Source organism: Vipera ursinii, assembly GCF_947247035.1.
Source record: "Vipera ursinii genome assembly, chromosome: 2".
Lineage (NCBI taxonomy): Eukaryota > Metazoa > Chordata > Lepidosauria > Squamata > Viperidae > Vipera > Vipera ursinii.
This window is the reverse complement of record NC_139513.1, coordinates 18,615,473-18,636,238: the sequence shown is the minus strand read 5'-3', so window position 1 is coordinate 18,636,238 and position 20,766 is coordinate 18,615,473. Positions and strand designations below refer to the sequence as shown.

At 45.6% G+C, this 20,766-nt stretch overlaps 1 protein-coding gene across 1 annotated transcript in view; it reads left to right on the top strand.

Moving 5' to 3' along the window:
- Positions 1–20,766, top strand: part of LOC310634753 (E3 ubiquitin-protein ligase TRIM11-like) — a 43,167-nt gene that overhangs the window by 10,430 nt on the left and 11,971 nt on the right. Inside the window, exons 7-9 of the mRNA XM_083353288.1 lie at positions 14,840–14,855; positions 15,164–15,586; positions 20,253–20,348. Coding sequence (XP_083209414.1) covers positions 14,840–14,855; positions 15,164–15,586; positions 20,253–20,348 — 535 coding nt within the window. The remainder of the gene's footprint in view (positions 1–14,839; positions 14,856–15,163; positions 15,587–20,252; positions 20,349–20,766) is intronic.

Genomic DNA, 20,766 nt, shown 5'->3' with positions numbered 1-20,766 from the left:
AGTGAAGAAGAACTAAAGAGCCTCTTGTTGCAGGTGAAGAAGGAGAGTGCAAAACTTGGGTTGAAACTTAACATTAAGAAAACCAAGATCATGGCATCTGGCCCTCTCAATTCCTGGCAAATAGATGGGGAAGAAATGGAGGTAGTGACAGATTTTATTTTCCTGGGCTCCAAGATCACTGCAGATGGGGACTGTAGCCAAGAAATTAAAAGACGCTTGTTCCTGGGGAGGAAAGCCATGGCAAATCTAGACAGCACACTAAAAAGCAGAGACATCACCCTGTCAACAAAAGTGCGTATAGTCAAGGCTATGGTCTTTCCAGTTGCAATGTATGGTAGTGAAAGTTGGACCATAAGAAAGGCTGAGCGCCAAAGAATTGAGGCCTTTGAACTGTGGTGCTGGAGAAGACTCCTGCGAGTCCCTTGGACTGCAAGGCGATCAAACCGGTCAGTCCTAGAGGAGATCAATCCTGACTGCTCTTTAGAAGGCCAGATCCTGAAGCTAAAACTCAAGTACTTTGGCCACCTAATGAGAAGGAAGGACTCCCTGGAGAAGAGCCTAATGCTGGGGAAGATCGAGGGCAATAGAAGAAGGGGACGACAGAGAATGAGGTGGCTGGATGGAGTCACTGAAGCAGTAGGCGTGAGCTTAAATGGACTCCAGAAGATGGTAGAGGACAGGAAGGCCTGGAGGAATGTTGTCCATAGGGTCGCGATGGGTCGGACACGACTTCGCAGCTAACAACAACAACAACAAATGATGATCCAGTACATGTTAATGATTTTATGATTTATTACGTATTACTTTCTGTTTATATGTACACTACGAACTTATGCAGCACAAACAGGTTCCTTGTGTGTCTGATCACATTTGGCCAATAAAGAATTATTCTATTCTATTCTATTCTATTCTATTCTATTCTATTCTATTCTATTCTATTCTATTCTATTCTATTCTATTCTATTCTATTCTATTCTATTCTATTCTATTCTATTCTATTCTATTCTATTCTACTCTACTCTACTCTACTCTACTCTACTCTACTCTATATATAATGTACAATACAATACAATACAATACAATACAATACAATACAATACAATACAATACAATACAATACAATACAATACAATATAATATGTTAGTTAATTTCTTCCCATTCTGAATCCAGGAATAAGAAAAATTCTCTCTGTTCACATTCTTGGATCTCTTAGTGCTGGATGTTGTCATTAAATAAGTGGTATTTATTAGGGTTGTTGTTATACAACTGCCTTGTCTATTTCACAGATTTTTACCCAGGATGTAGATGGAAAGTTGATCTGTGTTAACAAACCATTCTAACTAAGCCTGTCAGCTCCCATAAGATTTTATGTTTGCTTATGCTTTGCTGCTATGCAGTGACAGACTGCCATGAATTGTGGGGAGGGGGAATTGAAGGGGGGAATGCTTGGGGAGATGAAAGTAAGGGATGTATCTCCTTGAGACTGCCTCAAGATCACTTGGCTGGAAGAAGGGGGCCGCCTACCAAACTACACTCGGACCATTATGAAAACATCTTGCCTGAACTATAGGACTGGGCAATGAGAGACTGTTAAGGGAAATTGAACTTAGGGGATTTTGGTGCGCAATTCTCAGTTCTGGCTTTGCAGTACTGCTATACACTTGATCTCTAATAAAACTATACCTTTCTCAACAAATGGAACCAAGGATTGTTTCTGTTTAGAGGTGTAAGTTGTGGCAGGTCCGACAAAGCCTTTTTAAAGCCAGCAAAACCCTGACTGGATTTGTTTGGCCATGTTTGCTCTAACACTGGAGGTTTTTAAGAAGAGATTGGACAACCATTTGTCTGAAATGGTATAGGTTTTCCTACTTAAGCAGGGGGGTTGGACTGGAAGACCTCCAAGGTCCCTTCAAACTTCTTTCCTGACGTGATAGCATCCAGGCTTATTTAACCTACAACTCTCAGAACTGGCCATGTTTGCTTGAATTCTGGCAGTTGTAGCCCCAAAACACCAAAAGAGAGGCCAGGCTGGGCTATATTGCCCTAGACTGTCAATTTCAAGCATCCTCTCATCTGCCTTTTACTTTCTTTTTTCCCTTTCTTCACCCCAAAGAAAACATAACTCTGCATCCTGATACTGCGAACGCTTGGCTAATCCTATCCGAAGACTGAAGAAATCTGAAAGTGGGAGGAGAGGGCCTGGATTTTCCCAGGAGCCCCGAGCGATTTGATTCCCATTTCTACATCTTGGGACAGGAGGGTTTTGCAAGTGGGAGATCAGTCTGGGATGTCATCATGAGAAGAGAGGAAGGCTGGAGTATTGATGTGGCTAAAAGATTGGTGAGGAGGAAGAAGAAGGTTGAATATGGCTGAGAGGCTGGTATCTGGTGCTTTGGGAACTGGGGAGGGGATTACTATATCTCAGAACCCCCTGAGTATTCACCTCTGGTCCTGAAGGAGGAACCCAAGAAGATCTGAGTTTCTCTGAACTGTGAAGGGAGGTGGGTGACCATTGCCCTGCTCCATATATACTCCGAGCCCTCCTTCTTTGGAGATGCTCTCCTGCCCTTCTTTCTAAGTGGATACAAAAACCCACCTTATAATTGCCTGAGGGCAATTGAAAGGAGGAGGTAGCCTTAAGTCACATATATTGCTGTTACATCGGGATAGGACTCAATGTTAATTTCCCTCACTGAAGTAATTTATTTGGAGAATGGCAATATGAATTGCCTCATAAAAAGGTGCCAGGCTTTGAACTACCACACCAGCAATGGACAATCCTGAACAGGATTTGCACTCACATGGCATCTGCTGGGACTCACTGTATAAAAGGGACATAGTATCTTCCTTCAGTGTGATTGTGGGCTCCTGTGTCAACCTGTAGATCCAATCCTGCCCAACTGTAAACTGAGCACATATACAAGTCCGGTATCTGATTTTTTTTCTCCATATAAGCAATGCTGCAGTGATTAGACGGCCTAGACCAGGGGTAGGCAACCTCCGCTCTTTTATGACTCGTGGACTTCAACTCCCAGAATTCCTGAGCCAAAATAGCTAGCTCAGGAATTCTGGGAGTTGAAGTCCATGAGTCATAAAAGACCTGAGGTTGCCTACCCCTGGCCTAGACCTAGGTAGGTAACCTTGGCTCTTTTATGACTCGTGGACCTCAACTCCCAGAATTCCTGAGCTAGCTATTTTGGCTCAGGAATTCTGGGAGTTGAAGTCTATGAGTCATAAAAGAGCCAAGGTTGCCTACCCCTGGCCTAGACATTGGTATCTGAATATACTGTAGATCTTTTTAACATTCATATGTGTAGGCAAAAATGTTAATATTTATTGCTAGTTCATGCATGATATGCCATACACCAAGGGTCCCCAAACCCCGTTCTGTGGACCGGTACCGGGCCACGTCATGCCAGCAACTGGTCTGCACAAACAAGCCAAGCTCCATCCGCGAGATGCAGGCAGCACACAAAACCACACCCCCTCCACTCCGCGGAAAAACTTCTCTCCACGGAACTGGTCCCTGGTGCCCAAAAGGTTGGGGACCTCTGCCATACACTAAATAAATAAATAAATAGGGACTGTATTGGTCTATGACTTGAAGATTTCCATCAGTAAATGATCCCATCCCACATTCTACATATTCCATATTCTGCAACTGTAAACTTCTGTTTCTCCCTTCCTTGGAGTCACCCAGGCTGCCTCCTCATGTTGAGTTTTGCCCAGTTCTAGAGATTTTCCTCATCCATTTTCTGACTGGCTGGCTGGGAAGTGGGCAGTCCAGGCAGATCTTCCTCTGCCAGATCTTCCTCTTAGAGAAAGGATTATAATTTCTACATTCTACATGCTTCCTAGGTAAGTCAATGGAATCTCTTTCCCAGACAACCTCTGGGTAGTTAGTTGCCTTTAAGTTGGACTCCTAGGGGTGGGTGTCTGGCCACTTTTGGATTATTTCTGGCACAGATCAGGCAAGCTGCTACAGTTCGGGAGGCAACAGAATAGAGACCTTTGCCGACTGCATAGCATGTCACAAAGTCTACCAGGAATCCCCCCCATGTATTTAGGATAAAAAGCATGTATTTGGGATAAAAAGAATCCTTAGGGGTGCATTTGGTAGAATATGTTTGCCTCCATCGTCCATCATTCCCCTCTCTTCCTCCAACTGACATGGCCCGTGTCCTGTCCTTAGGTATATATGAGGATGGGGAAGTGGGTATAGATGGAGAAATTGGAATTAGGAAGGCTGTGAATTCTGAGCATCGTGGGGCAGCTCCCTTAACAGTCCTATCTGCAGTCCGATTCCCATTTGCATAAACGGTGCCTTCCTTAGAATGCCCCTTGTCATGTATGACTGCTACTTGTTTTGGCTGCCAAACTGCCTCCAATAATTCTAAAATTTGTGAGCCATACTTAATCGTTCACCCTTTTGCATTCAATAATCCCCTTTCCTTCCATAAGGCTCCATGGGCGTGCAAGACTCCAAAGGCATATTTGCTATCTGTGTAAAGATTTACTGTTTCTCCCACAGTCAGCTCTGAGGCTCTAGTTAAAGCAGAGGTCCCCAACCTTTTGGGCACCATGGACCGGTTCCGTGGAAAGAGGTTTTTCTGTGGACTGGAGGGTGTGTGATTTTGTGTGTCACCTGCATCCCACAGATGGGGCTTTGTTTGTTTGTGCGGACCAGTTGCTGGCATGTCGCGGCCCGGTACTGGTCCACAGACCGGGGATTGAGGACCCCTGAGTTAAAGCAATCATCTCAGCCAGCCGGGCAGAAGTGTTTACTGATAATGATTTGGCTTCTATAACTTCCCATGGTGTGACCACTGCATATCCTGCCTATCTCTAGCCTTCTGCCATAAAGCTACTACCATCTGTAAACCATTGACCGTTCACCTTTGGGATAGGCTGATCACTAAGATCAGGTCTACTGGCATAGACTGTACAGAATCTGTTCAGTCTATACGCCACCTGTACACAATCATGATGTAATTCAGTATCTACCGGGCAAGAGTGTAGTTGGCTTGAGTGTATTGTATACCTCTAATATACAATACAATACAGAGGCAAGCAAGAAAGTATTTTGCTTGGTGGCCCCCAGTCATATAAAATGCTCCATTTACTTCCATAATCTCTTGAACCCCATGTGCAACTTTGAGTATGAGATGTTGTCCCAGTGTGAATTTTTGAGCTTCTTCAACTAGCAGCGCTATTTGCTGCCACTGCTCGCAATGAGCCAGGCCATCCCAATGCCACCCCCTCTATCTGCTCATTGAAATATGCCACAGGTCTTTGCCATGAGCCTAGTTTCTGGGTGAGAACTCACACTGCAATGCCTTTTCATTTGTGTACAGAGAGAGTAAAAGGTCTAGTGGGGTCTGGAAGCCCCAGTGCTGGTGTTCGTAAGCTTACTTTTTGTGTGACTGCTTGTTGGCCTTCTCTGGTTCATTGAAACATTTTCCTCTCTCCCCCCTGCTTAACAGCTTCATAAAGGGACTTGACAATTAATCCAAAATTAGGAATCCAAATTCTACAAAAAACAGCCATCTCCAAGAATCCTCTTAGTTGTTTTCTGTTAACAGGTAAAGGTAAAGGTTCCCCTGCACATGCGTGCTAGTCATTTCCAATGGTGCTCATCTCCGTTTCAAAGCCGAAGAGCCAGTGCTTGTCTGAGGACGGCTCCGTGGTCATGTGGCCGGCATGACTAGATGCCAAAGGCACACGGAACACTTACCTTCCCACCGTAGTGGTCCCTATTTTTCTACTTGCATTTATACATGCTCTCGATCTGCTAGGTTGGCAGAAGCTGGGATGAGTAAAAAGTGCTCACTGTTACGCGGCACTGGGGATTCGACCCGCCAAACTGCCAACCATCTGGTCGACAAGCTCAGCGTCCTAACCCACTGCCACCACGTCCCTTATCTGTTAACAGGGGCCTTTAATTGACAGACTGCTTCCCTCCTTGGAGCTAACACTCTCTGCTGTCCTGCAGAGATGCCATAGCATAGCCTAAAGTATTTAACCTCCTGCTGTGCAATGTGGACTTTTGCTTTAGATACCTTCCAGCCACAAGTTGCCAGCCAATTCAAGAGCAGTATAGTTCTGTACATTTTCCCCTTGTATTGGTACCTAAAAGCAAATCATCCACATACTGTACAAGTGAATATTCCTTCACCCATGATGGTTTATACAGGTCCTTGGCCAAACATTGGCCAAAATTAGTGGGACTATTTTAAAATCTCTGTGGTAATCTCGTCCATGTATATTGAATAAGGTAAAGGTAAAGGTTCCCCCGCACATGCGTGCTAGTCGTTTCCAACTCTAGGGGCCGGTGCTCATATCCGTTTCAAAGCCGAAGAGCCAGCGCTTGTCTAAGGACGTCTCCGTGGTCATGTGGCCGGCATGACTAGATGCCAAAGGCGCACGGAACGCTGTTACCTTCCCACCGTAGTGCTCCCTATTTTTCTACTTGCATTTTTACGTGCTTTCGAACTGCTAGGTTGGCAGAAGCTGGGACGAGTAACAGGCACTCACTCTGTTACACGGCACTCGGGATTCGACCCGCCAAACTGCCGACCATCTAATCGACAACTCAGCGTCCTAACCCACTGAGCCACCACGTCCCTATGTATATTGAATAGGGATGCCTAATGAGGGGTCTTGCCATTCAAAGGCAAGGATTGGTTGGCTCTTTTTGTGCCAATGGAACACAGAAGAAAGCACCCTTTAATATTGTATTGTATTCTATTAGCCACTTGTCCCCCTGGGGCTAAAGCCACAGTGACTGGTTTAACGAATACTGCCTTGCCTGGCTGTCCTGCCCAAACCCAAGTTTTCACAGCATTTTCTATTTCTGGTGGGATTGGGGAAATTTCTTCTTTTATTACTAAGGCAGTTGCTCTCCATATTTCCTCTTGGGGTATCTTCATCTTTATGTTTCTCCCTTTGCATGTTATGGTTGCTTGTAATTTAGTTTTTCCTGAAGCTCCAACAATAGGTATCTCATCAGCAGTCTGAAGAGCTATAGGTCTGTTAAGGACAAATCTGCTTGCTCCTGTATCTATTAGCATCTTCTGATTCAACGGGGACAAAGAAGAGGAAATAAAAATAAACCACCATGGTAAATTCAAACATAGCGGTTTTGAATGGTGATCACAACTGAACAGAATTTAATTCCTTTTATGTAGATTGTGATGAATTGGTCGGCTAATAAAAAATAATCCTATATTCAGCCCAGCCCGATCACTCAGTGAGGAACAGAATTATTAGCTCAGAGTCATTTAGTGTAATAAAGGATACTAGGGCAAGATACAGAGAAATGTTTTCAGTTATTTTATTAACTAGAATAGGGACTTTCAAAAATTAGATAATAGGATATTGTTATACAGTACTTCCCTTTAACAAGCTAGACAATAAAATGTTAAACCTTTGAAGGTTGGACTTTTTCTTGCAACAGAAATATGGGATATTAAAGAGAAATTTAGATGTGAATGTTCTGTAAATCACACCTAGTTTCCAGGCCCTAAATCTGTTTAGTAGTACTACAGTACTACTCATATTAGTGGTGCCTGCCTTCCTTCCTTCCTTCCTTCCTTCCTTCCTTCCTTCCTTCCTTCCTTCCTTCCTTCCTTCCTTCCTTCCTTCCTTCCTTCTCTCACAGTTCACCTGGTGCCAAAATGACTTTAAAAATTTGATAATGGGATATTGTTATACAGTACTTCCCTTTAACATACTAGATGATAAAAAGTTACACCCTCCTAGATTGAAAGTTTTACTAAAACAAAAATATTAAAAAGAGATTTAGATGTGAATGTTCTGTAAATTAGGATTCTAAAGTTTCCAGGCCCTAAACCTGTTTAACAGTACTACAGTAGCCTCTGTCATATTAGCCTTCCTTCCTTCCTTCCTTCCTTCCTTCCTTCCTTCCTTCCTTCCTTCCTTCCTTCCTTCCTTCCTTCCTTCCTTCCAGAAAGGTCTTCACCTGGGGCCAAAATGAGGCCACTGTGGGTGCCAATTGAGGTTCTTTGGGAAGGACATTCCATATATGAGGTGCTGTCACTGAAAAGGCAACATAAAGGGGCTTGGGAGTGTCCATGTCCCCTCGGGGATCCCGTTGTGACTAAGGAAGACTCCCCAAAAAGCCCTCGAATAAAGAGCCTATAAGATGTTCTCCACCCACCAGATGCCCCCTCCCCTGCCCATGGGTCCCCCTGTCCTAGGTTGGTCTGAGACTACTAATTATTCTTTCTGTCCATCTCTTGCCTTATTGGACGTCATTGGTCTAACTTGAAGATTTCCATCCAGCAATTTTTTTTTGGTTTGAAGTTTTTAAGAAGACACTGGACAACCATTTGTCTGAAATGGTATAGGGTTCCCTGACTGAGCGGTGGGGGTTGGACTAGATGACCTCCAAGGTGTCTTCCATCATCATCATTCACAGTCAGCCAGATGTTCAGACTGGATTTAGCTTTTTTTGTCTACATATCGAGTCCTTACCAAGGATCTGGGAAGGGCAGATGTAGATGTTTGATGGTGTTACAGATATCGTCGCAGGATGGAAGCTATTCCTACCTAAGGCTGCTTTTTGCAATTGACTGATAGCGAATTTGTCAATGTCAATTGGTGCTCTGGTTCTTTTGGGATTGCACCCAAGGCACCTATTTCTATTGATGCTACCCTTACTTGCCTTTGCAACAGTTGTCCTATTTCTATGTCTTTGTATTTTGTTATCTTCTCCAGTTCTTTCTCTTCTCTTCTGCTGTCTCCAGACACTGCTATTATTGTTCTTGTTGTTATTTAAATGATCCCATTTCACATTCTACATATTCTATATCAGACATGTCAAACACAAGGCCAACCCCCTGCTCAGGCAGGAAACCCTATACCATTTCAGACCAATGGCTGTCCAGTCTCTTCTTAAAAACTTCCAGTATTGGAGTACTCACAGCTTCTGGAGGCAGGTTGTTCCACTAATCCAGCCATGTCAAACACAAGGCCCGGGGGCCGGATCCGACCCGCCAAGTGGTTTCATGTGGCCCGTGAAGCCATCCTGGAAACAGTGAGGGAATGGCCCCTGCTGCCTTGGCCCTGGCCCAGAGACCCTCCTTCTGCCAGAGACCCTCAGATCTGTCCCACTCCTGCCCAGGCCCCCCATAGGAACCCTTGATATGAAGATGTAGAGCTGGCCACGCCCACCCAGCAGGCCATATGCACTCTAGCCACGCCCACCCAGTAGGCCACGCCCACCCAGGCCATTGTCACCCGTGTTCTATATTCTGCAAGGTAGTCTTTGTGTCTCCCTTCCACGGAATGACCCAGGCTGCCTCCTCACGTTGACTTTTGCCCAGGTTTAGAGCTTTTCCTGATTGGCTGACTGGGAAGGGGGCAAGCCAGGCAGGTCTTCCTCTGCCAGATATCCATATTAGAAGTTAAGAGAAAGGATTATAATGTGTTATATATGTAAACAATCCTTTAACAGATAGGTATAGATGTTAACAGTTCTAATAATACGGCAGCAACAAAGGGTAGAAACTAAAAGCAGCCTGACAGGAAAACACGCGGGAACTTTGACAGCTGTCAAAGTTCCTCGCACCGCGCAGGCGCCACCACTGACAGCTCGCGGCTGTCAAACGCCGGACTACGAAGAAGCCTGAGCTGTCAAAGCGTCCACCGTACAGCGCAGGCGCAACCACTGACAGCTCGCGGCTGTCAAAACACCAAGACACGCGGAAGCCGGAGCTGTCAACAAAAGACGACGCGGATTGGTCCCTGCCTGACAGGGCGCCAAAATGAACACTGCTGATTGGCCCTCGCTACCAGCTGCCGGCTATAAAAGCCGAACAAGTTATTCTATGTTTGCCTTGCTCTTAAAATAAACCTGTTGTTACTAGCCTGTCGTCCCGAGTGGTCCTTCGGCTACTTCACTGGCGACGAAGGTGGGATCGCTCCGGAGCTGAAGTCACGGCCGAGGAAGGGAGTTCCCGGCAAGAGCTGTCACGGAAGTTTTAACTTCCATCGGAGCAACCCAGGACCGGACGACATGGCAAACTTCGGCCGTGTGAGGGAGTTTGATACCCGCCATCCCGAGAGATGGCAATCACACCTCGGCCAAGTCGAGGGATTCCTCCTCGTCAGTAAGATCACTGACGACCGAGCAAAGGCCGCCGCTCTGCTGTACATCAGCGGGCCCCCGGTGTACGATGCAGCCGTTGGGTTGTTCAGCCCAGTGCCCATCACTGAAGTCTCCTACGCGGACTTGGTGGACCAGCTGAGCAAATACTACATGCCGGCTCGATCAGAACTGTACTGGCGGGTGCAATTCGCACAAAAGAAACAACGGCAGGACGAGCCCGCCAACGAATTCATCGCCGGGGTCAGACACGCCGCTAGGAACTGCTGCTTTCCCGACCTGGAAGACCGCATCAGAGACCAGGTGGTGATCGGTCTGAGGGACGAGAAGCTACAGAAAAAACTGACGTCCAAACCCGACATGAACCTGGCCGAGCTGACCAGGGAAATCATGGCATATGAACACAGCCACAAGAAGAAACCGACCAACACGACCCCGGAGACCCCCGCGACCGTCTACCAGGAAAGCGCAGCCTTCAGCGACAGCGGAGAATCGGTGGATTTCACCGACGGAGAAGCCCTGCAGCGCCGAATGGAGCACCGACAGCCAAGAAGGGGAAAAACGTCGGACCGCCGGGGACCCAGGAACCCTCCACCGCCGCCGCCGCGTTACGAGCAACGAGCCGCCTGTGCCAGCTGTGGGGGCAATCATGCCCGAGGAAGCTGCCGCTTTAGGAACGCGAAATGCCACAATTGTGGGAAGACTGGCCACATCAAGCCGGTGTGCCGCAGCAAGGGCCGGGACAACATCAATGAGGTGGAGGCAAACCCCCCAGGTAGGCCAGCAGACCAGGCCAGCAGAGAACCCCACCCAGGGCCACTGGTAGAGACAGTGGACAGAGTAAACAGCATAAGCTCCAAGGTTAAGGTCTGGGTCAGAATTCAGGGGGTGCCCTGCCACATGGAAGTAGATTCTGGGTCGGCAGTTTCCTTAATTTCTCTGACAACCTATCAGGAGATCTGTCAGAAGGGCCGGGGACAAATTCCCCTGAAACAAACTCAGGTACACCTAGCTGACTTCCAGAAAACCCCCATTCCGTTGGAAGGAAAAGCCAAGGTCGTAGTGCAGTACAAGGGGTTCAAGGGCCCCCTGGAGGTTTTAGTTACACCAGGGAACCGTACCAATTTGATAGGACTAAATTGGTTCAGCCCACTAGGTATCGCTTTAACTGGGGTTAACACCATCCTAACGCCCAGCCTAGAAGCCGTTTGCGATAAGTTCGCTGACGTTTTCGATGGCACTTTAGGGAAATACACGGGCCCCCCCATCTCCTTACAGCTAAACCCTGCAATCCAACCAGTTAAGATAAGAGCCAGGAGGGTACCTTTTGCCCTTAAGGAAAAAATTGAAAACGAACTTGATCGCCTCGTAGGACTAGGGGTACTGGAGCCAACAGAAGGGGGAACCTGGGAGACCCCTATCGTCACTCCAATCAAACCTAACGGGGAAGTAAGACTGTGCGCTGATTATAAGGCGACAGTCAACTTAGCCCTCAGCCCCCATGCCTACCCGGTGCCAGCGGTAAGGGACGTATTTGCTTCCATCCGCTCTGGCGCCCTGTTCGCCAAGCTTGATCTCACACAGGCGTATTTACAGCTGCCTGTCACTGAAGACACTGCGGAGGCCCAGACAATTGTCACCCACCGCGGCGCCTTTAAGGTAAAGAGGCTCCAATTTGGCATATCGGCGGCCCCGGGTATATTTCAGGGTATCATGGAGAAGACCCTGAAAGGAATACCCGGGGTCTGCCCCTATTTCGACGATGTTCTCATCGCCGGAGAAAACGAAGCAAACTTAGCTGACAGGCTGTCAGCTGTGCTGAGCCGGCTCAGAGAAGCCGGCCTCAAACTTAAGCGGGAAAAGTGCTCTATTGGAGTTACATCCACTGAATTCCTAGGGTACAAAATAGATAGCCAGGGCATTCACCCCACCTCAGAGAAACTGCAGGCTATTCAGACCGCACCCAGTCCTAGGAACAAACAAGAGCTGCAATCCTTTTTAGGATTGTTAAACTTTTACCATGCCTTCATCCCCCATAAGGCCACTATTGCGGAGCCTCTGCATAGACTCCTAGACAAGGGTACAATTTGGTCCTGGACCAAAGAGCATGAGAGTAGCTTCCAATCGTTAAAAAAGATTATCTGTCACAGTTCAACTATCACTCTTTTCAGGGAGGACACCCCTATATGCATCGCTTGCGATGCCTCTCCCTATGGGATCGGGGCTGTCTTAAGTCACATATTCAAGGACGGCACACAAAGACCCATAGCCTTCTATTCACGCACTCTAACCAGAGCTGAAAGAAACTATGCCCAAATTGACAGGGAAGCCCTAGCAATAGTAGCAGGGGTCAAAAAATTTCATGATTACCTATATGGAAGACCATTTACCATAATTACAGATCACAAACCCCTGCTAGGCATATTCACGTGGAATAAAACTACCCCACAAATACTCTCCCCGAGAATGCTAAGATGGTCAACCTTCTTAGCAGCCTATTCCTATCAACTAATACATAAACCAGGTAAAGAATTGGGACATGCTGACTGCCTCAGCAGACTGCCCATACAAACCAGGGACTCAGACCCAGCCCCAGCCAGCCAGATTTTAGCAATCTCCCAACTTCCAGAATGCCCCCTGACTGCAAACATCATAGCTAATAATTCTGCCAAAGATAAAATACTTACCAGAATCCTCAAATGGGCCACAACAGGATGGCCAGCTCAAAATCCACAACCTCAATTCCAACCTTATTTTAACAGAAAAAATGAGATCTCAACACATAGAGGATGCCTGCTGTGGCGAAATAGGGTTATCATACCAGAGAAAAACATAGACCAAACATTACAAATTTTACACGAAGGACACCCTGGAATTGTAAAAATGAAGGCGATGGCTAGAAGTTATGTGTGGTGGCCGGGCATAGATAAACAAATAGAAAAGTTTGTGGGGGGGTGTTATGCCTGTCAAGAAACCAGGAATGAACCACCCCAGGCTCCAATCCATAAATGGGAGACTACCAGGAACCCTTGGTCACGTATACATATAGATTTTGCTGGGCCCATCCAAGGCCAAAGTTTCTTAATTGTAGTAGACAGCCACTCAAAATGGCTGGAAGTCACACCCCTTAGAAAAACAACTTCCCAAGCCACTATTCAAGCTTTACGAAAAATATTCGCTACCCACGGCCTGCCTGACACCATAGTTTCTGACAACGGACCTCAATTCACCTCCCGTGAATTTCAGATCTTCGCTATGAAGAATTGTATTAGGCTGGTCACGTCGGCGCCGTTCCACCCATCGTCAAACGGAATGGCTGAAATTATGGTACGATCCACAAAAGAAGCATTAAAAAAATTCGTTAAAGGAAACTGGCAGAGGCGCCTCAGCCAGTTCCTCTTAGCACAACACACAACACCATGCTCCACGACCGGCAAATCACCGGCGGAATTACGATGGGGGAGAAGGCTAATAACACGTCTGGACAGACTGCACCCGGACACGTATCCAGAAGAAAAACAACACCCCCACCCCGCCCGCACGCTCACCCCAGGTCAATTGATTTGGGCACGATCATACACAGATAAAAACAAGTGGGTCCAAGGGACAGTAATAAAGCAAACAGGGCCCATATCATACCTTATAGCTACGCAAGCACAGGGCAACATTCGCCGCCATATTGATCAGCTCAGACCCAGACAACCACCACACCATTCGGAGCAACCAACCAACGCCAGCATACAACCCCCACCGGAAATGCTGCCTATCCCAAACCAGGAAGAAGAACACCAAAACGAAGATCCGGAACCAGGCCAACCTCCACCCCTTCGCCGCTCGACCAGGAATCGGAGACCACCCACCTACCTAAAAGACTATCAGTGGGCAGGTTCCAACATCCAAGAGGACGGAAACGCACCAGGGGAGGGGTAAGGGGTGTGTTATATATGTAAACAATCCTTTAACAGATAGGTATAGATGTTAACAGTTCTAATAATACGGCAGCAACAAAGGGTAGAAACTAAAAGCAGCCTGACAGGAAAACACGCGGGAACTTTGACAGCTGTCAAAGTTCCTCGCACCGCGCAGGCGCCACCACTGACAGCTCGCGGCTGTCAAACGCCGGACTACGAAGAAGCCTGAGCTGTCAAAGCGTCCACCGTACAGCGCAGGCGCAACCACTGACAGCTCGCGGCTGTCAAAACACCAAGACACGCGGAAGCCGGAGCTGTCAACAAAAGACGACGCGGATTGGTCCCTGCCTGACAGGGCGCCAAAATGAACACCGCTGATTAGCCCTCGCTACCAGCTGCCGGCTATAAAAGCCGAACAAGTTATTCTATGTTTGCCTTGCTCTTAAAATAAACCTGTTGTTACTAGCCTGTCGTCCCGAGTGGTCCTTCGGCTACTTCATATAATTTCTACATTCTCCTTTGTCTCTGAGACATCCTATCAATGATTTGGGCATTTATCAAGGATTTCTCCCAGTCTCTTTCATGCCAACTTTACTCAGTCCTGTCCCCTAAGTGTTTCCTTCTTCCTAGTTTTTCAAAAGCATTTTCCCCTTTAAACAAGCTGGTTGGATCAATAAAAACTGATCGTGAATCCACCCCATGGATATTTCTTTTCCCCCAGGTTTTTTTAAAAATATTTTTTCCCTTAGCACATCGGTTGTCCCCAGTTTTTTTAAACTCCCCCCCCTCTTTTAACAGGATGCTAGGACATATTGTAATTGATCGGGGGTGGGTGGGTTCCATAGATGTTTCTTTCTCCCCAGGTTTTTCCCTACATATTTCTATTTAGCATTATTGCTTGGATCAATAACTGATCGGGGGCTCAGTCCCAAGAATATTCGCTTCTGTCCAATTTGTTCTTTTGAAAATACTGTGCTTCTCCTTTAAGAAGCCATCGAAGCTGACCGCAACAGCAATAGTCCTTCGTTTCGGTTTCCCGTCTGGGCACAGCCCAAAGGCGGTCACCTGATTCGCAGGGACAGGCGCGAAACTTAAATTTTCTCTTTCTTTCTCTCGGCGGAGGAGACGGCGATGGCGGCCGCAGCGTCCATGCAGGATTTCCTGGAAGAAGCTACCTGCTCCATTTGCTTGGAGTATTTCCAGGACCCCGTGCTCATCCCGGAATGCGGCCACAACTTCTGCCGGGGCTGCCTGACCCGCAGTTGGGGGACGTCGGAATCGGAGGCTTCCTGCCCCCAGTGCAGACAGACCTTCGGGCCCCGCAACGTCCTCGCCAACAGGCAGCTGGCGCGGCTGGTGGAAATGGCCAGGCGATGCGAAGGTCCTTTGGGCGAGGAAAGAGGGAGCTTCTGCCCGAAGCACCGGGAACCCCTCAAGCTCTTTTGTAAGGATCACGAGACGCTCATCTGCGTGGTCTGCGACCGATCCAAAGAGCACAGGGGCCACTGGGTGATCCCCGCGGAGGAGGCTTTCCAGGAGTACCAGGTAGGAGTCAGCCAGGAGGAATCCCTGCGGAGGGCCATCCAGATCCTTGGCCTTCCAGGCAATCCTTGAACTACTTGCAAACGTTGGAACTACTTTACTTGTTTCTTCTGTGGTCCGCAAACCGGTTTTAGCCTGGCACAGATGCCGATCAGAACCAGACGGTAGTTCAAGGAATTTTTATTGGAGTATTTGAGCTGTTATGTATAGGGGTTAATAACACTGCTAGCTACAGCTCTACCGATACCACCAGGTGGCGCTAGAGCTAAACTGCTGCAGCCAGGAGCAGCGTTTCAGCGGGAAGGTAAAGGTTCCCCCGCACATGCGTGCTAGTCGTTTCTGACTCTAGGGGCCGGTGCTCATCTCCGTTTCAAAGCCAAAGAGCCAGCGCTTGTCCGAGGACGTCTCCGTGATCATGTGGCCGGCATGACTAGACGCCAAAGGCACACAGAACGCTGTTAATTAATTAATTAATTAATTAATTAAATTTTTATACCGCCCTATTCCCGAAGGACTCAGGGCGGTTTACAGGGCAACATAAAATACAATATAAAAATAGTATAAAATTAAAATAGATTAAATTAATTAAGCCCAACAATTAAAACAATATTAAAAGCTAAAACCCCTTCAGTCCAGGCCTGATAGATCAAAAAACCAGGTTTTCAGGTCCCGGCAAAATGAACGCAGATCGGGGGCGGTCCGAAGTTCCCACCGTAGTGGTCCCTATTTTTCTACTTGCGTTTTTATGTGCTTTCGAACTGCTAGGTTGGCAGAAGCTGGGACGAGTAACAGGTGCTCACTCTGCTATGTGGCACATGGGATTTGACCCGCCAAACTGCCAACCTTCTGATCGACAAGCTCAGCGTCCTAACCCACTGAGCCACCGCGTCCCTTTCCCGTGGGAAAGCCAGGTTTAAATCTATTGGCTGGAAGTGTACCTGGACAGGTATAAATAGGGCTCAGGTAACCCCTATTCCCCCAGTACAGTCTCCCCTCAAATAAAGAACGTGTGCTGTATTCATTGCCTGGCGTCCTTCCTGTTCTCCAAGAACCCACTACACAATATGAGCAAAAGGCTCTTAAGCAGTTAACGGAGCCAAGACCCCCTGAACCATATACAAATACAAATTTGATCCAGTTAAGATTAAGAAAGTTGAGAGATTGCGGTTTTTATTGATTTTTTAAATACAATAGTGCTTATTTGGGTCAATATAAAAGGGGGGGAAAATGACATTGCCATAGGTGTATACTATAGGCTGCCCAACCAAGCAGATGAAATAGATGAACTTTTTGCTAGTCAGCTAACTAAGGTATGTAAGAAGCACATCACAATAGTAATGGGGGACTTTAATTACCCTGATATCAACTGGGAGACAAACTCTGCACCAAGTGGAAGATCAAACAGATTCCTGACAAACTTAGCAGACAACTTTCTCTCCCAAAAAGTAGAGAAGGGAACTAGGGGATTCGCCATATTGGATTTAATTCTCACAAACAGAGATGAAATGATAGAAGGTGTTGAAGCCACAGGAACCTTGGGGGGAAGTGATCATGCAATATTGGAATTCAACATTCTGGAGGCACAAGCAATAGAACACAGCCAAACTAGAGTCTTGGACTTTAAAAGAGCTAATTTCAATAAACTTAGAGAGACCATGGGAAGAATTCCATGGATGAGAATCCTAAAGGGGAAAACAACTCAAGAAGCTTGGGAAATTTTGAAAAGTGAGATAATAAAGGCCCAGTCTAGTGCAATACCAACCAACTAGTCCAACTTATTATTATTTATTATTATTTATTCAACAAGTGTTGTCTGGGTTTATAATTCACTAATACAAATTAAATTCCTAATCGCTAGTTCGTTTCTCCGGCCATTGATAAAATAAGTCCCAAGTTTGAAAATATTCTGTTTCTTTTTTTTCTTTCAGTCTCAAAGTAAGTCTGTCCATTTCTGCACAGTGTAGTATTTTTTTAATTATTTCTTCCTCTGATGAGTATTTCTTCATGTTTCCAATATTGTGCAAATATAAGTCTTGCTGCTGTTATCACATGCAAAATCAGATATATACTTCGTTTTCAAGCCTTTCTGGCATTATACCTAATTTAAAAAGTTCAGGTTTAAAATTTACATGTTTTCCCAGCATCTTTTCTTGCTTAACATGTCCACCATACATGATAATAACTACCGTATATACTTGAGTATAAGCCGAATTTTTCAGCCCACTTTTTGGGCTGAAAAATTCCACTTCGGCTTATACTCCAGTCAACAAAAAAACTTACCAAGGACTTGTGCGCGGCCGAGGCTTTGGAGCTTCCGGGATCGCGCTCACCTCTCCCAAGCCACCGCCGTCCGGAGACCTGCCGAAGTTTGGGGAGGTTTGGGGAGGTGCGCGCGCACCTCCCCAAACCTCCCCAAACGAAGCTGGGTCTCCGTTCCTCTGCGCCCTGCCTGCCTGCTTCTTTCCACAGCGGAAAGAAGCAGGCAGGCAGGGCTCGGAGGAACGGAGACCCGGCGACGTTTGGGGAGGTTTGGGCGCCTCTCCAAATATCCCCAAACGTCGCCGGGTCTCCGTTCCTCTGTGCCCTGCCTGCCTGCTTCTTTCCACAGCGGAAAGACATTGTCCTTTTGTAATTTCTTTCCCAAAGGCTTTGCCATTTCTTTAAATCTATATTATATCTCAAAATTTTGCCCATATTATCATTGTTTCTTTTACTTGTTCATCTTCCATTTTCAAATTTAGTAGAAAATTATACATTTTCTTAATTAGTTTTTCATCAGAGGTTAATAGTATCTGATCAAACAAAGTCTGCTTTTTATGGAATCCATACAAATTAACATCTTTATCATATCTCACTTGTATCTGTAATTATGACCACTATGATATATCAGTACCATCTCTTGTCTAGGTTTTAAGTTCCCTTCAGAGTTTAGAATATCTTTATATGTCCATATTTTCTCAAAGCTAACTAGATTTGGGTGTATAAATGCTTCCATTTTTGAGAGCCATCCTGTAATTTTCAAATATATTTTGCTTTTTATTTCCCCATATTAGTGATAATGCATTTCTAATATAGTGGTTTTGAAAATATTTATGAATTTTATTTTTCCCATACCATAAAAAGCATGCCAATCAAGTTGTAAGTCATGTCCCTCTAAGTACAACAATCTTTTATGTCTGAGGGTTATCCATTCTTTTACCCATTTTAACACCTATGCGCTTGATAATATAAAACCCAGTCTGGCAAACCAAAATCTCCATTTCCCCTTAGTTTCTTGTAACATTTTCAGTTTAATTCTAGCTTTCTTTCCTTGCCAGATAAATTTTAAAATTAAGGAGTTCAGGTCTTCAAAAAAAAATTTTCTCTAGTTTTATAGGTGTAGGTATTGTTTGAAATAAAAGAAGTATTTTTGATAATACATTCAATTCTCCCTAACATCTACAATGGCAGATTTTTCAATTTTTCCAATTCAAGTTTTATTTGGTTTAGTGATATATAGATTAAGGAAATTAATCACTCATTGGTTCCTTGACATGTGTTTGTTTTGATTTCATGTCCTGCCCTACTTTACCCTCCTTCATACATTGCATACTTATGCTAATAAGATTTTTTTTATCAAAAGGGCTGTGTGTTTTATTATTATAATAAGCTAGAAGTTACCAAAGTTTATATTTGTGTGCCTCAGCTAGCATCCTTCTTACAGAGTGCTTCTAACTTTCTTGTAACATTCCTGTTGCTGGGCAGTCGTGTCCCACCATTTGTTACTGGTCTTATTACACTCAACTGCAACTTTCTGCCTCGGCAATTTCTTTAACAAACTTACCTAATTCCAACCTGAGACCTTCACCTCCTGTGTGCCTCCAATTTTTTGAAGACAGATTTACCATAGTCCTCGACTCACAACCATTCATTTAGTGACAGCATTGAAAAAAGTGACCCATGACCATTTTTCATACTTATGACAATTGTAGTGTCCCTGTGGTCACTAATCAAAATTTGGATGCTTGGCAACTGGTATGATGGTTGCAGTGTCCTGGGGTCAGGTGATCAGATTGTGTGACCTTCTGACAAGCAAAGTCAATGGGGAAGCCAGATTCGCTGTACAACCGTGTTGCTAAGTTAACATCTGCAGTGATTCACTTAACAACTGTGGCAAGAAAGGTTGTAAAATGGGACAAAACGTTCCCTAATTGTCTTGCTTATCGATGGAAATTGCCTGTAGGCGTAGGGAGACCCTTTGTCAGCTCACTTTCCACATTTGTTATAGAGTAGACCAAGATCACCATAGAGTCCTCCACAGTCTTTGAGTGCAGACCCTGAAAAACACTCCTGGTGGGTCAGGCCGAAGCCATCCCAGCCCATGCTTTTGTTTCTCAGTGATGCTTCTCAGGTGACTCAGGCAGCTCACTTTCCTGCCATTACAGGTAGTCCTCGACTTAGAACAATTCGTTTAATGACTGTTCAAAGTTACGATGGCAATGGGAAAAGTGACTTGCAACCATTTTTTACATTTACGACTGTTGCTGCATCCCTGTGGTCACATGATCAAAATTTGGACACTTGGCAACTGCCATGTATCTATGACGGTGGCATATATCTTCTAACTGGGTCTTCCCTCAGATGTAACTCTTTACAGAAAAGAAACTCAGAACTTGTATTTTCTCTTCAGATCAAGGTTGGGGATTGCCTGAAGGCTCAGAAGGAGGACAAAGAAGAAATAGCTACATATAAAACGGACACAGAGCAAAGAGTTCAGGAGATGCTCGTAAGTATCGATCCAACGGTGAGAAGCTTCTGAGCTAATAGGAAGGAAAACCCAGTCTGCCATCTTTAATAATAGGCAGACTGTAAGTACAAATAAAATTCCAGCTAAAGACAATGGTGGGCACAGAACTTGTTTTTAGCCTGGGGACTGTATCTTTGACTGGGATGTCACCATTGGCTGAATGAGTCACAGTTGGGTTAAGGGCACCTATCACATGAGCCATGTTTTATAAAGTGGGTTTGGTTTGCATATAAATTAATGCAGACCGTATTTCATCTTATTGAAACAAATGTGAAATCAAACATTTTTCTGTCTACTTTTCTGGAAATCCTGATTGCCAAGAAAATTTTCATGAGAGATCATTTAACTTGAGCCTTTTTTTTGGTTTTTAGAAACCTTTCCCCCTGTGTTTGTTGAT